The sequence below is a fragment of the Pleurodeles waltl genome, chromosome 12 (genome assembly GCF_031143425.1).
Source record: "Pleurodeles waltl isolate 20211129_DDA chromosome 12, aPleWal1.hap1.20221129, whole genome shotgun sequence".
Lineage (NCBI taxonomy): Eukaryota > Metazoa > Chordata > Amphibia > Caudata > Salamandridae > Pleurodeles > Pleurodeles waltl.
This window is the reverse complement of record NC_090451.1, coordinates 83,344,187-83,366,627: the sequence shown is the minus strand read 5'-3', so window position 1 is coordinate 83,366,627 and position 22,441 is coordinate 83,344,187. Positions and strand designations below refer to the sequence as shown.

Genomic DNA, 22,441 nt, shown 5'->3' with positions numbered 1-22,441 from the left:
AGAGGTGTAACAGAGCACACAGAGGAGAACAGTGACAGTGAAATGCCAGGTTCAAAGAAGAGAATTGTACCTGCTATTGCACTTGTGGACTTTGTGTCTTTCGTGCGTGCTGTGCTGCTTGTGCTTGTCTCTGTTGCTGTGAATGGTGCTGGAGTGCCTGTGGTGAACTGTGCTGCTGTGAAGGGTGATGCTGAGCTTGCAGTGGTCTCTGCTCCTGTTGTATGTCCAGCAGTGCTTTTTGTGACCCCTTGTTCTGTAGTAGATGTGATTTTTATGGTCTCTGATGCTTTGCTTGATCCTAAAGCGCTTGTTGTAGTGTGTGCATCTGTGGTAGTCACTGAAGTATTTTTTGTAGTCCCCGGTGCTGTGGTATGTGCTGAAGTGCTTCTAGTAAACTTGTCTTCAATGGTAGGTGTTGCACTGTCTCTGGTGGTTTCCACCCCAACAATAGAAGCAGCAGTGCTTGTGGTGGTCTCCTCTCCACTTCTGGTGGTTTGTGCTTCTGTAATAGGTGCTGCAGTGCTGTTTGTGACCTCTAGTGCTGTGGTCGGTGAAGTGCTTAGAGTGGTCTTGGCTGCTGAGGTAGGTGCAGGACTGGCTCTGGAAGTTTCAGCCACAGAAATAGGAGCTGCCATACTCGTAGTTGTCTCTGCTCCAATTGTGGTGATTTCTGCTCCTGTAGTAGGTGCTGCAGAGCTCTTTGTGGCCTCTAGTGCTTTAGTAGGTGCTAATGAATTGGTAGTGGTTTTGGCTGCTGTTGTCGGTGCTGCACTGTTCACAGTGGTTTCCGTACCAGTAACAGCAGTGACAGTGCGTATGGTGGTCTTCACTCCACTTGCGGTTGTTTCTGCCACTGTAGTAGGTGATGCAGTGCTTTTGGTGGCCTCTGTACCTATAATAGGTGATGCAGTGCTCCTTGTGAACTTTTGTGCAGTGGTGGGTACTAAAGTGCTTGTGGCTGTCTTGGCTAATGTGATAGAAGGTACATTGCCTCTGGTGGTTTCTGCACCAGTTACAGGAGCAGCAGTGCTTTGGGAGGCCTCTAGTGCTGTGGTATGTGCAAGTTCTACAGTGCTTTTGATGGCCACTAATTCTGTAATATATTCTGCAGTGGTTTTTGTGGTCCCTGACGCTGTTGTTGGCACTGAAGTGCTTGGAGTGATCTTGTATGCTGTGGTAAGTGCAGAACTAGTTCTGGTGGTTTCCACTAGAGGAATAGAAGTGGCAGTAGTTGTCTCCGCTCCAGTTAGGTTTTTTTCTGCTCCCATAGCAGATGCTACAGTGCTTCTTGTGACCTCTTCAGCTGTGATAGGTAATAAAGTGTTTGTGGCGGTCTTAGCTGATGTGACAGATGCTATGCTGCCTTTGGGGGTTTCTGCCCCATTTATAGGAGCAACAGTGCCTTCAGTGGCCCGTGGTGCTGTGGTAGGTGTATGTTCTGCAGTGCTTTTGGTGGATACTATTTCTGTAATTGATGCTGTGGGACTTCTTGTGGCCTTTAATGCTGTGATAGGTGCTGATGTGTTTGCAGTGGTCTTGGCTGATGTGGTAGGTGCAGAATTGGTTATGGTGTTTTCCGCTGCAGTAGCAGGAGTGGTAGTGGTTGTCTCTGCTCTAGTTATGGTGGTTTCTACTACTGTAGTAGGTGCTTTAGAGATTTTCATGACCTCTACCTCAGTAGTAGGTGCTGAAGTGCCTGTGGGGTTCGTGGTTACTATGATAGGTGCTACAGTGCCCTTGGTGGTTTCTAAAGCACTAATAGGAGAGGCAGTGCTCTTGGTGATCTCTGCTGTAGTTGTTGTGGTTTCAACTCCTGTAGTAAGTGCTGCAGGACTTCTGGTGGCCCCCATACCTGTAAGACTTGTTCCAGTGCTTCCTGTGGCCTCTGCTGCTGTGGTGGTTCCTGAACTGACTGAAGTGGTCTTTGCTGCTGTGGTAAGTGCAGAACTGCTTCTAGTGGTTTCTGCTCCTGGAGTAGGAGTGATATTGGTTGTCTCTGCTCCAGTTATGGTTGTTTTTGCTCCTGTAGTAGGTGATACATCGCCTTTAGTGGCCCCCTCTTCTGTTGCAGGTACTGAAGTGATTGTAGTGATTGTGGTTGCTGTGGAAAGTGCCTCACTGTCCCCGCTGGTTTGTGCACCAATGATAGGAGTGGTCGTGCCTGTGGTGGTCTCCACTACAGTTGTGGTGGTTTCTGCTACTGTAGTGGGTGATGCAGGACTTTCAGTGGCATTTTTATCTGTAATAGATGCTACAGTACTTCTTGAGACTGCTTGTTCTGTGGTATGTAATAAAGTGCTTGTGGTGATCTCAGTTAATGTGACAGATGCTACACTGCCTCTAGTGCTTTCTGCATCAGTTATAGGAGCAGCAGTGCTTTTGACGGCCTCCAGTGATGTGGTAGGTGTAAGTTCTGCAGTGCTTTTGTTAGACACCATTTCTGTAATAGGTGATGTGGGGCTTTCGGGGGCCCTTAATGCTGTGAAAGGTGCTGAGGTGTTTGCAGTGGTCTCAGCTACAGTGATAGGTCCTGCACTACTCTTGGTGGTTTCTGAAGCACTAATAGATGCATCAGTGTGCTTGATAGTCTCCGCTATGATTGTTGTGGTTTTAGCTCCTGTAGTAAGTGCTACAGAACTTTTGGTGGCCACCATTCCTGTAATAGCTGCTGCAGTGCATCTTGTGGCTTCTGCTGCTGTGGAAGTTCCTGAACTGATTGAACTGGTCTTCGCTGCTATGGTAGGTGCAGAACTGGTCCTGGTAGATTCCCCTCCAGGAACAGAAGTGGCAGTAGTTGTCTCCGCTCCAATTATGGTGGTTCCTGCTCCTGTAGTAGGTACTGGAGAGCTTCTAGTGGCCTCTAGTTCTGTGGTAGGTGCTGAAGTGCTTATAGCAGTTGTGGTTGCTGTGTTAAGTGCTGCACTGCCCCTAGTGGTTTCTGCACCAATGATAGGAGTAGCAGTAATTGTGGTGGTCTCAACTCCACTTGGTGTGGTTTCTGCACCTGTAGTGGGTGATAAATTGCTTTTGGTGGTCTTTGTACCTGTATTAGGTGCAACAGTGCTTGTTGTGACCTTTTGGGCTGAGGTAGGTACCATAATGCTTGTGGTGGCCTCTGCCGATGAGACTAATGTTACACTGCCTCTGGTGGTTTCTGCACCAGCTATAGAAGTAGCAGTGATTAGGGACACCACTAGTGCTGTGGTATCTGTAAGTTCTACAATGCTTTTTGTGGCCACTAATTCTGTAATAGCCGATGCAGTGCTTCTTGTGGCCCCTGCTGCTGTGGTAAGTGCTGAAGTGCTTGAAGTGGTCTTGGCTCCTGTGGTAGGTACAGAACTGGTTCTGGTGGTTTCCACTCCAGGAATAGAAGTGTCAGTAGTTGTCTCTGCTCCAGTTATGGTGGTTTCTGCTACTGTAGTAGATGCTACAAAGCTTTTAGTGTTCTCATGTTCTGTTGTAGGTGCTGAAGTGCTTGTAGTGGCTGTGGTTTCAGTGGAAAGTGCCTCACTGCCCCTGGTGGTTTCTGCACCAATGATAGGAGTGGTCTTGTTTGTGGTGGTCGCTGCTCCACTTGTGGTGGTTTCTGTTGCAGCACTTTCAATGGCCTTTGAACTTGTAATAGGCGCTACAGTGCTTCTTGTGACCTCTTGTGCTTTGGTAGGTAATGAAGTGCTTGTGGTGGTCTTAGCTGATGTTACAGATGCTATGCTGCCTCCGGGGGTCTCTCCACCAGTTATGGGAGCAGCAATGCTTTCAGTGGCCCTTGGTGCTGTGGTAGGTGTAAGCTCTGCAGTGCTTTTGGTGGCTACTATTTCTGTAAGAGGTGCTGCAGAGCTTCTTGTGGCCTCTAATGATGGGAAAGGTGTTGTGGTGGTTGCAGTGGTCTCAGCTACAGTGATAGGTGTTGCACTACTCTTGGTGTTTTCTGAAGCACTAATAGAAGCATCAGTGCTCTTGGTGTTCTCCGTTGTGATTGTTGTGGTTTCAGCTCCTGTAGTAAGCGCTAGAGGGCTTTTGGTGTCCACCACTCCTGTAATAGCTGCTGCAGCGCTTCTTGTGGATTCTGTTGCTGTGGTAGTTCCTGTACTGATTGAAGTGGTCTTGGCTGCAGTGGTAGGTGCAGAACTGGTTCTGGTGGATTCCCCTCCAGGAACAGAAGTGGCAGTAGTTGTCTCCGCTCCAATTATGCTGGTTTCTGCTCCTGTAGTAGGTGCTGCAGAGCTTCTAATGGCCTCTAGTTCTGTGGTAGGTGCTGAAGTTTTTATAGCGATCGTGGTTGCTGTGTTAAGTGCTGCACTCCCCCTACTGGTATCTGCACCAATGATAGGAATAGCAGTGATTGTAGTGGTATCCACTCCACTTGGTGTGGTTTCTGCAACTGTAGTGGGTGACGCAGTGCTTTTGATGGTCATTGTACCTGTGATAGGTGCTACAGTGCTTCTTGTGACCTCTTGTGCTTTGGTAGATAACACAATGTTTGTGGTGGCCCCTGCCAATGAGACAAATGTTACACTGCCTCTGGTGGTTTCTGCACCAGCTATAGAAGTAGCAGTGCTTAGGGACTCCTCTAGTGCTGTTGTATCTGTAAGTTCTACAATGCTTTTGGTGGCCACTAATTCTATAATAGCTGATGTAGTGCTTTTTGTGGCCCCTGCTACTGTGGAAGAAGCTGAAGTGCTTAGAGTGGCCTTGGCTCCTGTGGTAGGTACATAACTGGTTCTGGTGGTTTCCACTCCAGGAATAGAAGTGTCAGTAGTTGTCTCTGCTCCAGTTATGGTGGTTTCTGCTGCCGTAGTAGGTGCTACAGAGCTTTTAGCAGCCTCTAATTCTGTGGTAGGTGATGAAGTGCTTGTAGCAGTCCTGGCTGCTGTGATAAGTGCTGCACTGCCTCTGCTGGTTTCTGCAACAATGATAGGAGGGGCAGTGATTGTGGTAGTCTCAGCTCCACTTGGTGTGGTTTCTGCTACTGAAGTGGGTGATGCAGTGCTTTTGGTGGCCTTTGTATCTGTAATAGGTGGTACAGTACTTCTTATGACCTTTTGTGCTGCGGTAGGTAAGAAAATGTTTGCGGTGGTCTCAGCTGATGTGACAGATGCTACACTGCCTCTGGTGGTTCCTGCACCAGTTATAGGAGCAGCAGAGCGTTGGGACGCCTCTAGTTCTGTGGTGCGTGTAAGTTGTACAGTGCTTATGGTGGTCACTAATTCTGTACGAGCTGCTGAAGTGCTTCTTGTGGCCTCTGCTGCTGTAGTAGGTGCAGGATTAGCTCTGGTGGTTTCTGCTCCAGTAATAGGAGTTTCAGAGGTTGTCTCTGCTCCAGTTATGATTGTTGCTGCTCCTGTAGTAGGTGCTACAGAGCTTTTAGTGTTCTCATGTTCTGTGGTAGGTGTTGAAGTGCTTGTAGTGGCCATGGTGGCAGTGGAAAGTGCCTCACTGAACCTGCTGGTTTCTGGACGAATGATAGGAGTGGTCGTGCTTGTGGTGGTCTCTGCCCCACTTGTGATTGATTCTGTTACTGTAGTGGGTGATGCAGCACTTTCAGTGGCCTTTGAACTTCTAATAGGCACTTCAGTGCTTCTTGTGACCTCTTGTGCTTTGGTAGGTAATAAAGTGCTTGTGGTGGTCTTAGCTGATGTTACAGATGCTATGCTGCCTCTGGGGGTTTCTGCACCAGTTATGGGAGCAGCAGTGCTTTCAGTGGCCCTTGATGCTGCAGTAGGTGTAAGCTCTGCAGTGCTTTTGGCGGCTACTGTTTCTGTAAGAGGTGCTGCAGAGCTTCTTGTGGCCTCTAATGATGGAATAGATGTTGCGGTGTTTGCAGTGGTCTCAGCTACAGTGATAGGTGCTGCAATACCCTTGTTGGTTTCTGAAACACCAATAGGAGCGGCAGTGCTCTTGGTGGTCTCCTCTGTGACAGTTGTGGTTTCAACTCCTGTAGTAAGTGATGCAGGGTTTTTGTTGGCCACCATGCCTGTATTAGTTGTTCCAGTGCTTCCTGTGGCCTCTACTGCTGTGGTAGGTGCTGAAGTGATTGAAGTGATCTTGGCTGCTGTGGTAAGTGCAGAACTGCTTCTAGTGGTTTCTGCTCCTGGAATAGGAGTGGTAATGGTTGTCTCTGCTCCAGTTATGGTTGTTTTTGCTCCTGTAGCAGGTGCTAAAGTGCTTGTAGTCGTTGTGGTTCCTGTGAAAAGTGCCTCACTGTCCCTGCTGGTTTCTGCACCAATGATAGGAGTGGTTATGCTTGTGGTGGTCTCCGCTCCAGTTGTGGTGGTTTCTGCTACTGTAGTGGGTGATGCAGGACTTTCAGTGGCCTTTGTATCTGTAATAGATGCTACAGTGCTTCTTGAGACTGCTTGTTCTGTGGTAGGTAATAAAGTGCTTGTGGTGATCTCAGTTAATGTGACAGATGCTACACTGCCTCTAGTGCTTTCTGCATCAGTTATACGAGCAGCAGTGCTTTTGACGGCCTCCAGTGATGTGGTAGGTGTAAGTTCTGCAGTGCTTTTGTTGGCCACCATTTCTGTAACAGGTGATGTGCGGCTTTCTGTGGACGTTAATGCTGAGAAAGGTGCTGAGGGGTTTGCAGTGGTCTCAGCTACAGTGATAGGTCCGGCACTACCTTTGGTGGTTTCTGAAGCACTAATAGAAGCAGCAGTGCTCTTGGTAGTTTCCGCTGTGATTGTTGTGGTTTCAGCTCCTGTAGTAAGTGCTACAGGGCTTTTGGTGTCCACCATTCCTGTAACAGCTGCTGCAGCGCTTCTTGTGGCTTCTGCTGCTGTGGTAGTTCCTAAACTGATTGAAGTGGTCTTGGCTGCTGTGGTAGGTGCAGAACGGATGGTGGTGGAGTCCTCTCCAGGAATAGAAGTGACAGTAGTTGCCTCCATTCCAATTATACTGGTTTCTGCTCCTGTAGTAGGTGCTGCAGAGCTTCTAGTGGTCTCTAGTTCTGTGGTAGATGCTGAAGTGCTTGTAGTAGTTGTGGTTGCTGTGGAAAGTGACTCAATGTCCCCGCTGGTTTCTGCACCAATGATAGGAGTGGTTATGCTTGAGGTGGTCTCTGCACCAGTTGAGGTGGTTTCTGCTACTGTAGAGGGTGATGTCTGGCTTTCAGTGGCCTTTGTACCTGTAATAAATGCTACAGTGCTTCTTATCGTCCCTGCTGCTTTGGTTGGCACTGAAGTGCTTGGAGTGGTCTTGGATGCTGTAGTAGGTGCAGAGCTGGTTTTGGTGGTTTCCACTAGAGGAATAGAAGTGGCAGTAGTTGTCTCCGCTCCAGTTAAGTTTTTTTCTACTCCTGTAGCAGGTGCTACAGTGATTCTTGTGACCTCTTCAGCTGTGATAGGTAATAACGTGTTTGTGGTGGTCTGAGCTGATGTGACAGATGCTATGCTGCCTCTGGGGGTTTCTGCCCCATTTATAGGAGCAACAGTGGTTTCAGTGCCTCTCCTTGGTGCTGCAGTAGGTGTATGTTCTGCAGTGCTTTTCGTGGCCACTATTTCTGTAATTGGTACTGTGGAGCTTTTTGTGGCCTCTAATGCTGTGATAGGTGCTGATGTGTCTGCAGTGGTCTTGCCTGCTGTGGTAGGTAGGAATTTGGTTATGGTGTTTTCCACTGCAGTAATAGGAGTGATAGTGGATGTCTCTGCTCCAGTTATGGTGGTTTCTACTCCTGTAATAGGTGCTTCAGAGCTTTTCGTGACCTCTACCTCTGTAGTAGGCACTGAAGTGCCTGTGGGGTTTGTGGTTGCTGTGATAGGTGCTGCAGTACCCTCAGTGGTTTCTGAAACACTAATAGGAGCAACAGTGGTCTTAATGGTCTCCGCTGTGACAGTTGTAGTTTCAACTCCTGTAGTAAGTGATGCAGGGTTTTTGCTGGCCACCATGCCTGTATTAGTTGTTCCAGTGCTTCCTGTGGCCTCTACTTCTGTGGTAGGTCCTGAAGTGATTGAAGTGATCTTCGCTGCTGTGGTAAGTGCAGAACTGCTTCTAGTGGTTTCTGCTCCTGGAATAGGAGTGGTAATGGTTGTCGCTGCTCCAGTTATGGTTGTTTCTGCTCCTGTAGTAGTTGCTACAGAGCTTTTAGTGGGCTCCTCTTCTGTAGCAGGTGCTGAAGTGCTTGTAGTGGTTGCTGTGGAAAGTGCTTCACTGTCCTTGCTGGTTTGTGCACCAATGATAGGAGTGGTCGTGCTTGTGGTGGTCTCCACTACAGTTGAGGTGGTTTCTGCTAGTGTAGTGGGTGATGCAGGACTTTCAGTGGCCTTTGTATCTGTAATAGATGCTACAGTGCTTCTTGAGACTGCTTGTTCTGTGGTAGGTAATAAAATGCTTGTGGTGATCTCAGTTGATGTGACAGATGCTACACTACCTCTGGTGCCTTCTGCATCAGTTATAGGGGCAGCAGTGCTTTTGACGGCCTCCAGTGATGTGGTAGGTGTAAGTTCTGCAGTGCTTTTGGTGGCCACCATTTCTGTAATAGGTAATGTGAGGCTTCCTGTGGACGTTAATGCTGTGAAAGGTGCTGAGGTGTTTGCAGTGGTCTCAGCTACAGCGATAGGTCCTGCACTACCTTTGGTGGTTTCTGAAGCACTAATAGAAGCAGCAATGGTCTTGGTAGTCTCCGCTGTGATTGTTGTGGTTTCAGCTCCTGTAGTAAGTGCTACAGGGCTTTTGGCGTCCATCGTTCCTGTAACAGTTGCTGCAGCGCTTCTTGTGGCTTCTGCTGCTGTGGTAGTTCCTGAACTGATTGAAGTGGTCTTGGCTGCTGTGGTAGGTGCAGAACGGAAGGTGGTGGAGTCCTCTCCAGGAACAGAAGTGACAGTAGTTGTCTCCACTCCAATTATACTGGTTTCTGCCTCTGTAGTAGGTGCTGCAGAGCTTCTAGTGGCCTCTAGTTTGGTGGCAGGTGCTGAAGTGCTTATAGTGGCCGTGGTTGCTGTGTTAAGTGCTGCACTGCCCCTACTGGTTTCTGCACCAATGATAGGAGTAGCAGTGATTGTGGTGGTCTCCTCTCCACTTGGTGTGGTTTCTGCAATTGTAGTGGGTGATGCAGTGCTTTTGATGGTCTTTGTACCTGTGATAAGTGCTACAGTGCTTCTTGTGACCTCTTGTGCTGTGGTAGGTAACATAATGCTTGTGGTGGCCTCTGCCGATGAGACAAATGTTACACTGCCTCTGGTGGTTTCTGCACCAGCTGTAAAAGTAGCAGTGCTTAGGGATGCCTCTAGTGCTGTGGTATTTGTAAGTTCTACAATGCTTTTGGTAGCCACTAATTCTGTAATAGCTGATGCAGTGCTTCTTGTGGCTCCTGCTACTGTGGTAAGTGCTGAAGTGCTAGAAGTGGTATTGGCTCCTGTGGTAGGTACAGAACTGGTTCTGGTGGTTTCCACTCCAGGAATAGAGGTATTCGTAGTTGTCTCTGCTCTAGTTATGGTGGTTTCTGCTACCGTAGTAGGTGCTACAGAGCTTTTAGTGGCCTCTAGTTCCGTGGTAGGTAATGAACTGCTTGTAGCAGTCCTGGCTGCTGTGATAAGTGCTGCACTGCCTCTGCTGGTTTCTGCAACAATGATAGGAAGGGCAGTGATTGTGGTAGTCTCAGCTCCACTTGGTGTGGCTTCTGCTCCTGAAGTGGGTGATGCAGTGCTTTTGGTGGCCTTTTTGTCTGTAATAGGTGGTACAGTACTTCTTATGACCTCTCGTGCTGAGGTAGGTAATAAAATGTTTGTAGTGGTCTCAGCTGATGTGACAGATGCTACACTGCCTCTGGTGGTTCTTGCACCAGTTATAGGAGCAGCAGAACTTTGGGACGCCTCTAGTTTTGTATTACGTGTGAGTAGTACAGTGCTTATGGTAGCCACTAATTCTGTAATAGCTCCTGATGTGCTTCTTGTGGCCTCTGCTGCTGTAGTAGAAGCAGGACTGGCTCTGGTGGTTTCTGCTCCACTAATAGGAGTTTCAGAGGGTGTCTCCGCTCCAGTTATGGTCTCTGCTCCTGTAGTAGGTGCTACAGAGGTTTTAGTGTTCTCATGTTCTGTGGTAGGTGCTGAAGTGCTGGCAGTGGTTGTGGTTGCAGTGGAAAGTGCCTCACTGCCCCTGGTGGTTTCTGCACCAATGATAGGAGTGGTTGTGCTTGTGGTGGTCTCTGCTCCACTCGTGGTGGTTTCTGTTACTGTAGTTGGTGATGCAGCACTTTCAGTGGCCTTTGAACTTGTAATAGGCGCTACAGTGCTTCTTGTGACATCCTGTGCTTTGGTAGGTAATAAAGTGCTTGTGGTGGTCTTAGCTGATGTGAAAGATGCTATGCTGTATCCAGGGGTTTCTGCACCAATTATGGGAGCAGCAGTGCTTTCAGTGGCCCTTAGTGCTGTGGTATGTGTAAGTTCTGCAGTGCTTTTGGCGGCTACTATTTCTGTAAGAGGTGCTGCAGAGCTTCTGGTGGCCTGTAATGATGGGATAGGTATTGTGGTGGTTGCAGTGGTCTCAGCTACAGTGGTAGGTGCTGCACTACCCTCAGTGGTTTCTGAAACACTAATAGGAGCGGCAGTGGTCATGGTGGTCTCCGCTGTGACAGTTGTGGTTTCAACTCCTGTTGTCAGTGATGCAGGGTTTTGGCTGGGCACCATGCCTGTAATAGTTGTTACAGTGCTTCCTGTGGCCTTTGCTGCTGTGGTAGGCCCGGAAGTGATTGAAGTGATCTTGGCTGCTGTGGTAAGTGCAGAGCTACTCCTAGTAGTTTCCGGTACAGGAATAGGAGTGGTAATCGTTGTGTCTGCTCCAATTATGGTTGTTTTTGCTGCTGTACTAGGTGCTACAGAGCTCTCAGTGGCCTCCTCTTCTGTGGCAGGTGGTGAAGTGCTTGTAGTGGTTGCTGTGGAAAGTGCCTCACTGTCCCTTCTGGTTTGTGCACCAATGATAGGAGTGTTCGTGCTTGTGGTGGTCTCCACTACATTTGTGGTGGTTTCTGCTAGTGTAGTGGGTGATGCAGGACTTTCAGTGGCCTTTGTATCTGTAATAGATGCTACAGTGCTTCTTGAGACTGCTTGTTCTGTGGTAGGTAATAAAGTGCTTGTGGTGATCTCAGTTGATGTGACAGATGCTACACTACCTTTGGTGCCTTCTGCATCAGTTATAGGGGCAGCAGTGCTTTTGACGGCCTCCAGTGATGTGGTAGGTGTAAGTTCTGCAGTGCTTTTGGTGGCTACTATTTCTGTAATAGGTGATGTGAGGCTTTCTGTGGGCGTTAATGCTGTGAAAGGTGCTGAGGTGTTTGCAGTGGTCTCAGCTACAGTGATAGGCCCTGCACTACCTTTAGTGGTTTCTGAAGCACTAATAGAAGCAGCAATGCTCTTGGTAGTCTCCGCTGTGATTGTTGTGGTTTCAGCTCCTGTAGTAAGTGCTACAGGGCTCTTGGCGTCCACCAGTCCTGTAACAGCTGCTGCAGCGCTTCTTGTGGCTTCTGCTGCTGTGGTAGTTCCTGAACTGATTGAAGTGGTCTTGGCTGCTGTGGTAGGTGCAGAACGGATGGTGGTGGAGTGCTCTCCAGGAATAGAAGTGACAGTAGTTGTCTCCACTCCAATTATACTGGTTTCTGCTCCTGTAGTAGGTGCTGCAGAGCTTCTAGTGGCCTCTAGTTCTGTGGTAGGTGCTGAAGTGCTTATAGCGGCCGTGGTTGCTGTGTTAAGTGCTGCACTGCCCTTACTGGTTTCTGAACCAATGATAGGAGTAGCAGTGATTGTGGTGGTCTCCACTCCACTTGGTGTGGTTTCTGCAATTGTAGTGGGTGATGCAGTGCTTTTGGTGGTCTTTGTACCTGTGATAAGTGCTACAGTGCTTCTTGTGACCTCTTGTGCTGTGGTAGGTAAAATAATGCTTGTGGTGGCCTCTGCCGATGAGACAAATGTTACACTGCGTCTGGTGGTTTCTGCACCAGCTATAGAAGTAGCAGTGCTTAGGGATGCCTCTAGTGCTGTGGTATCTGTAAGTTCTACAATGCTTTTGGTAGCCACTAATTCTGTAATCACTGATGCAGTGCTTCTTGTGGCCCCTGCTACTGTGGTAAGTGCTGAAGTGCTTGAAGTGGTCTTGGCTCCTGTGGTAGGTACAGAACTGGTTCTGGTGGTTTCCACTCCAGGAATAGAAGTGTCAGTAGTTGTCTCTGCTCCAGTTATGGTGGTTTCTGCTACCGCAGTAGGTGGTACAGAGTTTTTAGTGGCCTCTAGTTCTGTGGTAGGTAATGGAGTGCTTGTAGCAGTCCTGGCTGCTGTGATAAGTGCTGCACTGCCTCTGCTGGTTTCTGCAACAATGATAGGAGGGGCAGTGATTGTGGTCATCTCAGCTCCACTTGGTGTGGCCTCTGCTCCTGAAGTGGGTGATTCAGTACTTTTGGTGGCCTTTGTATCTGTAATAGGTGGTACAGTACTTCTTATGACCTCTCGTGCTGAGGTAGGTAATAAAATGTTTGTAGTGGTCTCAGCTGATGTGACAGATGCTACACTGCCTCTGGTTGTTCCTGCACCAGTTATAGGAGCAGCAGAACTTTGGGACGCCTCTAGTTTTTTATTACGTGTGAATAGTACAGTGCTTATGGTGGCCACTAATTCTGTAATAGCTCCTGATGTGCTTCTTGTGGCCTCTGCTGCTGTAGTAGAAGCAGGACTGGCTCTGGTGGTTTCTGCTCCACTAATAGGAGTTTCAGAGGTTGTCTCCGCTCCAGTTATGGTTTCTGCTCCTGTAGTAGGTGCTACAGAGGTTTTAGTGTTCTCATGTTCTGTGGTAGGTGCTGAAGTGCTGGCAGTGGTTGTGGTTGCAGTGGAAAGTGCCTCACTGCCCCTGGTGGTTTCTGCACCAATGATAGGAGTGGTTGTGCTTGTGGTGGTCTCTGCTCCACTCGTGGTGGTTTCTGTTACTGTAGTGGGTGATGCAGCACTTTCAGTGGCCTTGCTTCTTGTGACCTCTTGTGCTTTGGTAGGTAATAAAGTGCTTGTGGTGGTCTTAGCTGATGTGAAAGATGCTATGCTGTCTCCAGGGGTTTCTGCACCAATTATGGGAGCAGCAGTGCTTTCAGTGGCCCTTAGTGCTGTGGTATGTGTAAGTTCTGCAGTGCTTTTGGTGGCTACTATTTCTGTAAGAGGTGCTGCAGAGCTTCTGGTGGCCTGTAATGATGGGATAGGTATTGTGGTGGTTGCAGTGGTCTCAGCTACAGTGGTAGGTGCTGCACTACCCTCAGTAGTTTCTGAAACACTAATAGGAGCAGCAGTGGTCATGGTGGTCTCCGCTGTGGCAGTTGTGGTTTCAACTCCTGTTGTCAGTGATGCAGGGTTTTGGCTGGCCACCATGCCTGTAATAGTTGTTACAGTGCTTCCTGTGGCCTCTGCTGCTGTGGTAGGCCCTGAAGTGATTGAAGTGATCTTGGCTGCTGTGGTAAGTGCAGAGCTACTCCTAGTAGTTTCCGGTACAGGAATAGGAGTGGTAATCGTTGTGTCTGCTCCAATTATGGTTGTTTTTGCTGCTGTACTAGGTGCTACAGAGCTTTCAGTGGCTTCCTCTTCTGTGGCAGGTGGTGAAGAACTTGTAGTGGTTGCTGTGGAAAGTGCCTCACTGTCCCTTCTGGTTTGTGCACCAATGATAGGAGTGTTCATGCTTGTGGTGGTCTCCACTACATTTGTGGTGGTTTCTGCTAGTGTAGTGGGTGATGCAGGACTTTCAGTGGCCTTTGTATCTGTAATAGATGCTACAGTGCTTCTTGAGACTGCTTGTTCTGTGGTAGGTAATAAAGTGCTTGTGGTGATCTCAGTTGATGTGACAGATGCTACACTACCTCTGGTGCCTTCTGCATCAGTTATAGGGGCAGCAGTGCTTTTGACGGCCTCCAGTGATGTGGTAGGTGTAAGTTCTGCAGTACTTTTGGTGGCTACTATTTCTGTAATAGGTGATGTGAGGCTTCCTGTGGGCGTTAATGCTGTGAAAGGTGCTGAGGTGTTTGCAGTGGTCTCAGCTACAGTGATAGGCCCTGCACTACCTTTAGTGGTTTCTGAAGCACTAATAGAAGCAGCAATGTTCTTGGTAGTCTCCGCTGTGATTGTTGTGGTTTCAGCTCCTGTAGTAAGTGCTACAGGGCTCTTGGCGTCCACCAGTCCTGTAACAGCTGCTGCAGCGCTTCTTGTGGCTTCTGCTGCTGTGGTAGTTCCTGAACTGATTGAAGTGGTCTTCGCTGCTGTGGTAGGTGCAGAACGGATGGTGGTGGAGTGCTCTCCAGAAATAGAAGTGACAGGAGTTGTCTCCACTCCAATTATACTGGTTTCTGCTCCTGTAGTAGGTGCTGCAGAGCTTCTAGTGGCCTCTAGTTCTGTGGTAGTTGCTGAAGTGCTTATAGCGACCGTGTTTGCTGTGTTAAGTGCTGCACTGCCCTTACTGGTTTCTGAACCAATGATAGGAGTAGCAGTGATTGTGGTGGTCTCCACTCCACTTGGTGTGGTTTCTGCAATTGTAGTGGGTGATGCAGTGCTTTTGGTGGTCTTTGTACCTGTGATAAGTGCTACAGTGCTTCTTGTGACCTCTTGTGCTGTGGTAGGTAAAATAATGCTTGTGATGGCCTCTGCCGATGAGACAAATGTTACACTGCCTCTGGTGGTTTCTGCACCAGCTATAGAAGTAGCAGTGCTTAGGGATGCCTCTAGTGCTGTGGTATCTGTAAGTTCTACAATGCTTTTGGTAGCCACTAATTCTGTAATCACTGATGCAGTGCTTCTTGTGGCCCCTGCTACTGTGGTAAGTGCTGAAGTGCTTGAAGTGGTCTTGGCTCCTGTGGTAGGTACAGAACTGGTTCTGGTGGTTTCCACGCCAGGAATAGAAGTGTCAGTAGTTGTCTCTGCTCCAGTTATGGTGGTTTCTGCTACCGCAGTAGGTGGTACAGAGTTTTTAGTGGCCTCTAGTTCTGTGGTAGGTAATGAAGTGCTTGTAGCAGTCCTGGCTGCTGTGATAAGTGCTGCACTGCCTCTGCTGGTTTCTGCAACAATGATAGGAGGGGCAGTGATTGTGGTCGTCTCAGCTCCACTTGGTGTGGCCTCTGCTCCTGAAGTGGGTGATTCAGTACTTTTGGTGGCCTTTGTATCTATAATAGGTGGTACAGTACTTCTTATGACCTCTTGTGGTGAGGTAGGTAATAATATGTTTGTGGTGGTCTCAGCTGATGTGACAGATGCTACACTGCCTCTGGTGGTTCCTGCACCAGTTATAGGAGCAGCAGAGCTTTGGGATGCCTCTAGTTTTGTAGTATGTGTAAGTAGTACAGTGGTTATGGTGGTCACTAATTCTGTAATAGCTGCTGATGTGTTTCTTGTGTCCTCTGCTGCTGTAGTAGGTGCAGGACTGGCTCTGGTGGTTTCTGCTCCACTAATAGGAATTTCAGAGGTTGTCTCCGCTCCAGTTATGGTTTCTTCTGCTCCTGTAGTAGGTGCTACAGAGCTTTTAGTGTTCTCATGTTCTGTGGTAGGTGCTGAAGTGCTTGTAGTGGTTGTGGTTGCAGTGGAAAGTGCCTCACTGCCCCTGGTGGTTTCTGCACCAATGATAGGAGTGGTTGTGCTTGTGGTGGTCTCTGCTCCACTTGTGGTGGTTTCTGTTACTGTAGTGGGTGATGCAGCACTTTCAGTAGCCTTTGTACTTGTAATAGGCGCTAGAGTGCTTCTTGTGACCTCCTGTGCTTTGGTAGGTAATAAAGTGCTTGTGGTGGTCTTAGCTGATGTGACAGATGCTATGCTGTCTCCAGGGGATTCTGCACCAATTATGGGAGCAGCAGTGCTTTTAGTGGCCCTTGGTGCTGTGGTATGTGTAAGTTCTGCAGTGCTTTTGGTGGCTACTATTTCTGTAAGAGGTGCTGCAGAGCTTCTGGTAGCTTCTAATGATGGGATAGGTGTTGTGGTGGTTGCAGTGGTCTCAGCTACAGTGGTAGGTGCTGCACCACCCTGGGTGGTTTCTGAAACACTAATAGGAGCAGCAGTGGTCTTGGTGGTCTCTGCTGTGACAGTTGTGGTTTCAACTCCTGTAGTCAGTGATGCAGGGCTTTTGCTGGCCATCATCCCTGTAATAGTTGTTACAGTGCTTCCTGTGGCCTCTGCTACTGTGGTAGGCCCTGAAGTGATTGAAGTGATCTTGGCTGCTGTGGTAAGTGCAGAGCTACTCCTAGTAGTTTCCGGTACAGGAATAGGAGTGGCAATGGTTGTGTCTGCTCCAATTATGGTTGTTTTTGCTCCTGTACTAGGTGCTACAGAGCTTTTAGTGGCCTTCTTTTCTGTGGCAGGTGGTGAAGTGCTTGTAGTGGTTGCTGTGGAAAGTGCCTCACTGTCCCTGCTGGTTTGTGCACCAATGATAGGAGTGGTCATGCTTGTGGTGGTCTCCACTACAGTTGTGGTGGTTTCTGCTAGTGTAGTGGGTGATGCAGAACATTCAGTGGCCCTTTTATCTGTAATAGATGCTACAGTGCTTCTTGAGACTACTTGTTCTGTGGTAGGTAATAAAGTGCTTGTGGTGATCTCAGTTGATGTGACAGATGCTACACTGCCTCTAGTGCTTTCTGCATCAGTTATAGGGGCAGCAGTGCTTTTGACAGCCTCCAATGATGTGGTAGGTGTAAGTTCTGCAGTGCTTTTGGTGGCTACTATTTCTGTAATAGGTGATGTGAGGCTTCCTGTGGGCATTAATGCTGTGAAAGGTGCTGAGGTGTTTGCAGTGGTCTCAGCTACAGTGATAGGTCCTGCACTACCTTTAGTGGTTTCTGAAGCACTAATAGAAGCAGCAATGCTCTTGGTAGTCTCCGTTATGATTGTTGTGGTTTCAGCTCCTGTAGTAAGTGCTACAGGGCTTCTGGCGTCCACCATTCCTGTAGCAGCTGCTGCAGCGCTTCTTGTGGCTTCTGCTGCTGTGGTAGTTCTTGAACTGATTGAAGTCATCTTGGCTGCTGTGGTAGGTGCAGAAAGGATGGTGGTGGAGTCCTCTCCAGGAATAGAAGGGACAGGAGTTGTCTCCACTCCAATTATACTGGTTTCTGCTCCTGTAGTAGGTGCTGCAGAGCTTATAGTGGCCTCTAGTTCTGTGGTATGTGCTGAAGTGCTTATAGCGGCCGTGGTTGCTGTGTTAAGTGCTGCACTGCCCTTACTGGTTTCTGAACCAATGATAGGAGTAGCAGTGATTGTGGTGGTCTCCACTCCACTTGGTGTGGTTTCTGCAATTGTAGTGGGTGATGCAGTGCTTTTGGTGGTCTTTGTACCTGTGATAAGTGCTACAGTGCTTCTTGTGACCTCTTGTGCTGTGGTAGGTAAAATAATGCTTGTGGTGGCCTCTGCCGAGGAGACAAATGTTACACTGCGTCTGGTGGTTTCTGCACCAGCTATAGAAGTAGCAGTGCTTAGGGATGCCTCTAGTGCTGTGGTGTCTGTAAGTTCTACAATGCTTTTAGTAGCCAGTAATTCTGTAATAGCTGATGCAGTGCTTCTTGTGGCCCCTGCTACTGTGGTAAGTGCTGAAGTGCTTGAAGTGGTCTTGGCTCCTGTGGTAGGTACAGAACTGGTTCTGGTGGTTTCCACTCCCGGAATAGAAGTGTCAGTAGTTGTCTCTGCTCCAGTTATGGTGGTTTCTGCTACCTTAGTAGGTGCTACAGAGCTTTTAGTGGCCTCTAGTTCTGTGGTAGGTAATGAAGTGCTTGTAGCAGTCCTGGCTGCTGTGATATGTGTTGCGCTTCCTCTGCTGGTTTCTGCAACAATTATAGGAGGGGCAGTGATTGTGGTAGTCTCAGCTCCACTTGGTGTGGCTTCTGCTCCTGAAGTGGGTGATGCAGTGCTTTTGGTGGGCTTTGTATCTGTAATAGGTGGTACAGTACTTCTTATGACCTCTTGTGCTGTGGTAGGTAATAAAATGTTTGTGGTGGTCTCAGCTGATGTGACAGATGCTACACTGCCTCTGGTGGTTCCTGCACCATTTATAGGAGCAGCAGAGCTTTGGGACGCCTCTAGTTTTGTATTACGTGTGAGTAGTACAGTGCTTATGGTGGCCACTAATTCTGTAATAGCTGCCGATGTGCTTCTTGTGGCCTCTTCTGCTGTAGTAGGTGCAGGACTGGCTCTGGTGGTTTCTGCTCCACTAATAGGAGTTTCAGAGGTTGTCTCCGCTCCAGTTATGGTTTCTTCTGCTCCTGGAGTAGTTGCTACAGAGCTTTTAGTGTTCTCATGTTCTGTGGTAGGTGCTGAAGTGCTTGTAGTGGTTGTGGTTGCAGTGGAAAGTGCCTCACTGCCCCTGGTGGTTTCTGCACCAATGATAGGAGTGGTTGTGCTTGTGGTGGTCTCTGCTCCACTTCTGCTGGTTTCTGTTACTGTAGTGGGTGATGCAGCACTTTCAGTAGCCTTTGTACTTGTAATAGGCGCTAGAGTGCTTCTTGTGACCTCCTGTGCTTTGGTAGGTAATAAAGTGCTTGTGGTGGTCTTAGCTGATATGACAGATGCTATGCTGTCTCCAGGGGTTTCTGCACCAATTATGGGAGCAGCAGTGCTTTCAGTGGCCCTTGGTGCTGTGGTATGTGTAAGTTCTGCAGTGCTTTTGGCGGCTATTATTTCTGTAAGAGGTGCTGCAGAGCTTCTGGTGGCCTGTAATGATGGGATAGGTGTTGTGGTGGTTGCAGTGGTCTCAGCTACAGTGATAGGTGCTGCACTACCTTCAGTGGTTTCTGAAACACTAATAGGAGCGGCAGTGGTCTTGGTGGTCTCCGCTGTGACAGTTGTGGTTTCAACTCCTGTAGTCAGTGATGCAGGGCTTTTTCTGGCCACCATGCCTGTAATAGTTGTTACAGTGCTTCCTGTGGCCTCTGCTGCTGTGGTAGGCCCTGAAGTGATCTTGGCTGCTGTGGTAAGTGCAGAGCTACTCCTAGTAGTTTCCGGGACAGGAATAGGAGTGGTAATGGTTGTGTCTGCTCCAATTATGGTTGTTTCTGCTCCTGTACTAGGTGCTACAGAGCTTTTAGTGGCCTCCTCTTCTGTGGCAGGTGGTGAAGTGCTTGTAGTGGTCATGGTTGCTGTGGAAAGTGCCTCACTGTCCCTGCTGGTTTGTGCACCAATGATAGGAGTGGTCATGCTTGTGGTGGTCTCCACTACAGTTGTGGTGGTTTCTGCTAGTGTAGTGGGTGATGCAGAACATTCAGTGGCCCTTTTATCTGTAATAGATGCTACAGTGCTTCTTGAGACTACTTGTTCTGTGGTAGGTAATAAAGTGCTTGTGGTGATCTCAGTTGATGTGACAGATGCTACACTGCCTCTAGTGCTTTCTGCATCAGTTATAGGGGCAGCAGTGCTTTTGACAGCCTCCAATGATGTGGTAGGTGTAAGTTCTGCAGTGCTTTTGGTGGCTACTATTTCTGTAATAGGTGATGTGAGGCTTCCTGTGGGCATTAATGCTGTGAAAGGTGCTGAGGTGTTTGCAGTGGTCTCAGCTACAGTGATAGGTCCTGCACTACCTTTAGTGGTTTCTGAAGCACTAATAGAAGCAGCAATGCTCTTGGTAGTCTCCGTTATGATTGTTGTGGTTTCAGCTCCTGTAGTAAGTGCTACAGGGCTTCTGGCGTCCACCATTCCTGTAGCAGCTGCTGCAGCGCTTCTTGTGGCTTCTGCTGCTGTGGTAGTTCTTGAACTGATTGAAGTCATCTTGGCTGCTGTGGTAGGTGCAGAAATGATGGTGGTGGAGTCCTCTCCAGGAATAGAAGGGACAGGAGTTGTCTCCACTCCAATTATACTGGTTTCTGCTCCTGTAGTAGGTGCTGCAGAGCTTATAGTGGCCTCTAGTTCTGTGGTATGTGCTGAAGTGCTTATAGCGGCCGTGGTTGCTGTGTTAAGTGCTGCACTGCCCTTACTGGTTTCTGAACCAATGATAGGAGTAGCAGTGATTGTGGTGGTCTCCACTCCACTTGGTGTGGTTTCTGCAATTGTAGTGGGTGATGCAGTGCTTTTGGTGGTCTTTGTACCTGTGATAAGTGCTACAGTGCTTCTTGTGACCTCTTGTGCTGTGGTAGGTAAAATAATGCTTGTGGTGGCCTCTGCCGAGGAGACAAATGTTACACTGCGTCTGGTGGTTTCTGCACCAGCTATAGAAGTAGCAGTGCTTAGGGATGCCTCTAGTGCTGTGGTGTCTGTAAGTTCTACAATGCTTTTAGTAGCCAGTAATTCTGTAATAGCTGATGCAGTGCTTCTTGTGGCCCCTGCTACTGTGGTAAGTGCTGAAGTGCTTGAAGTGGTCTTGGCTCCTGTGGTAGGTACAGAACTGGTTCTGGTGGTTTCCACTCCCGGAATAGAAGTGTCAGTAGTTGTCTCTGCTCCAGTTATGGTGGTTTCTGCTACCTTAGTAGGTGCTACAGAGCTTTTAGTGGCCTCTAGTTCTGTGGTAGGTAATGAAGTGCTTGTAGCAGTCCTGGCTGCTGTGATATGTGTTGCGTTTCCTCTGCTGGTTTCTGCAACAATTATAGGAGGGGCAGTGATTGTGGTAGTCTCAGCTCCACTTGGTGTGGCTTCTGCTCCTGAAGTGGGTGATGCAGTGCTTTTGGTGGGCTTTGTATCTGTAATAGGTGGTACAGTACTTCTTATGACCTCTTGTGCTGTGGTAGGTAATAAAATGTTTGTGGTGGTCTCAGCTGATGTGACAGATGCTACACTGCCTCTGGTGGTTCCTGCACCATTTATAGGAGCAGCAGAGCTTTGGGACGCCTCTAGTTTTGTATTACGTGTGAGTAGTACAGTGCTTATGGTGGCCACTAATTCTGTAATAGCTGCCGATGTGCTTCTTGTGGCCTCTTCTGCTGTAGTAGGTGCAGGACTGGCTCTGGTGGTTTCTGCTCCACTAATAGGAGTTTCAGAGGTTGTCTCCGCTCCAGTTATGGTTTCTTCTGCTCCTGGAGTAGTTGCTACAGAGCTTTTAGTGTTCTCATGTTCTGTGGTAGGTGCTGAAGTGCTTGTAGTGGTTGTGGTTGCAGTGGAAAGTGCCTCACTGCCCCTGGTGGTTTCTGCACCAATGATAGGAGTGGTTGTGCTTGTGGTGGTCTCTGCTCCACTTCTGCTGGTTTCTGTTACTGTAGTGGGTGATGCAGCACTTTCAGTAGCCTTTGTACTTGTAATAGGCGCTAGAGTGCTTCTTGTGACCTCCTGTGCTTTGGTAGGTAATAAAGTGCTTGTGGTGGTCTTAGCTGATATGACAGATGCTATGCTGTCTCCAGGGGTTTCTGCACCAATTATGGGAGCAGCAGTGCTTTCAGTGGCCCTTGGTGCTGTGGTATGTGTAAGTTCTGCAGTGCTTTTGGCGGCTATTATTTCTGTAAGAGGTGCTGCAGAGCTTCTGGTGGCCTGTAATGATGGGATAGGTGTTGTGGTGGTTGCAGTGGTCTCAGCTACAGTGATAGGTGCTGCACTACCTTCAGTGGTTTCTGAAACACTAATAGGAGCGGCAGTGGTCTTGGTGGTCTCCGCTGTGACAGTTGTGGTTTCAACTCCTGTAGTCAGTGATGCAGGGCTTTTTCTGGCCACCATGCCTGTAATAGTTGTTACAGTGCTTCCTGTGGCCTCTGCTGCTGTGGTAGGCCCTGAAGTGATCTTGGCTGCTGTGGTAAGTGCAGAGCTACTCCTAGTAGTTTCCGGGACAGGAATAGGAGTGGTAATGGTTGTGTCTGCTCCAATTATGGTTGTTTCTGCTCCTGTACTAGGTGCTACAGAGCTTTTAGTGGCCTCCTCTTCTGTGGCAGGTGGTGAAGTGCTTGTAGTGGTCATGGTTGCTGTGGAAAGTGCCTCACTGTCCCAGCTGGTTTGTGCACCAATGATAGGAGTGGTTGTGCTTGTGGTAGTCTCCACTCCAGTTCTGTTGGTTTCTGCTACTGTAGTGAGCGATGTCTGACCTTCAGTGGCCTTTGTACCTGTAATAGATGCTACAGTGCTTCTTGAGACCTCTTGTGCTGAAGTACTTGGAGTGGTCTTGGGTGCTGTGGTAGGAGCAGCACCGGCTCTGGTGGCGGCTTCTGCTTCAGTAACAGAGGTTTTCTCTGCTCCTGTCATGGTGGTTTCTGCTCCTGTTGTAGGTGCTACAGAGCTTTTAGTGGCCTCTTGTTCTGTGGTAGGTGCTGAAGTGCTTGTTGTGGCTGTGGCTGCTGTGGAAAGTGCGTCACTTCTCCTGCTGGTTTCTGCACCAATGATAGGAGGGGAAGTGATTGTGGTAGTCTCACCTCTATTTGGTGTGGTTTCTGCTACTGCAGTAGGTGATGAAGTGCTTTTGGTGCCCTTTGTATCTGTAATAGGCGTTACAGTGCTTCTTGTGACCTCTTGTTCTGTGGTAGGTAATACAATGTTTATGGTGGTCTCAGCTGATGTAACAGATGCTACACTTCCTCTGGTGGTTCCTGCACCAGTTATAGGAGAAGTCGTGCTTGTGG

General features: G+C 48.6%; 2 protein-coding genes across 5 annotated transcripts in view; both read right to left on the bottom strand.

Moving 5' to 3' along the window:
- LOC138268224 (pneumococcal serine-rich repeat protein-like) overlaps positions 1-22,441 on the bottom strand; it is a 179,716-nt gene that overhangs the window by 97,831 nt on the left and 59,444 nt on the right. The window lies entirely within an intron of this gene.
- Positions 1-22,441, bottom strand: part of LOC138267982 (pneumococcal serine-rich repeat protein-like) — a 30,050-nt gene that overhangs the window by 204 nt on the left and 7,405 nt on the right. The window contains exon 3 of the mRNA XM_069217286.1: positions 71-22,336. Within this exon, the coding sequence (XP_069073387.1) occupies positions 71-22,336 (22,266 nt within the window). The remainder of the gene's footprint in view (positions 1-70; positions 22,337-22,441) is intronic.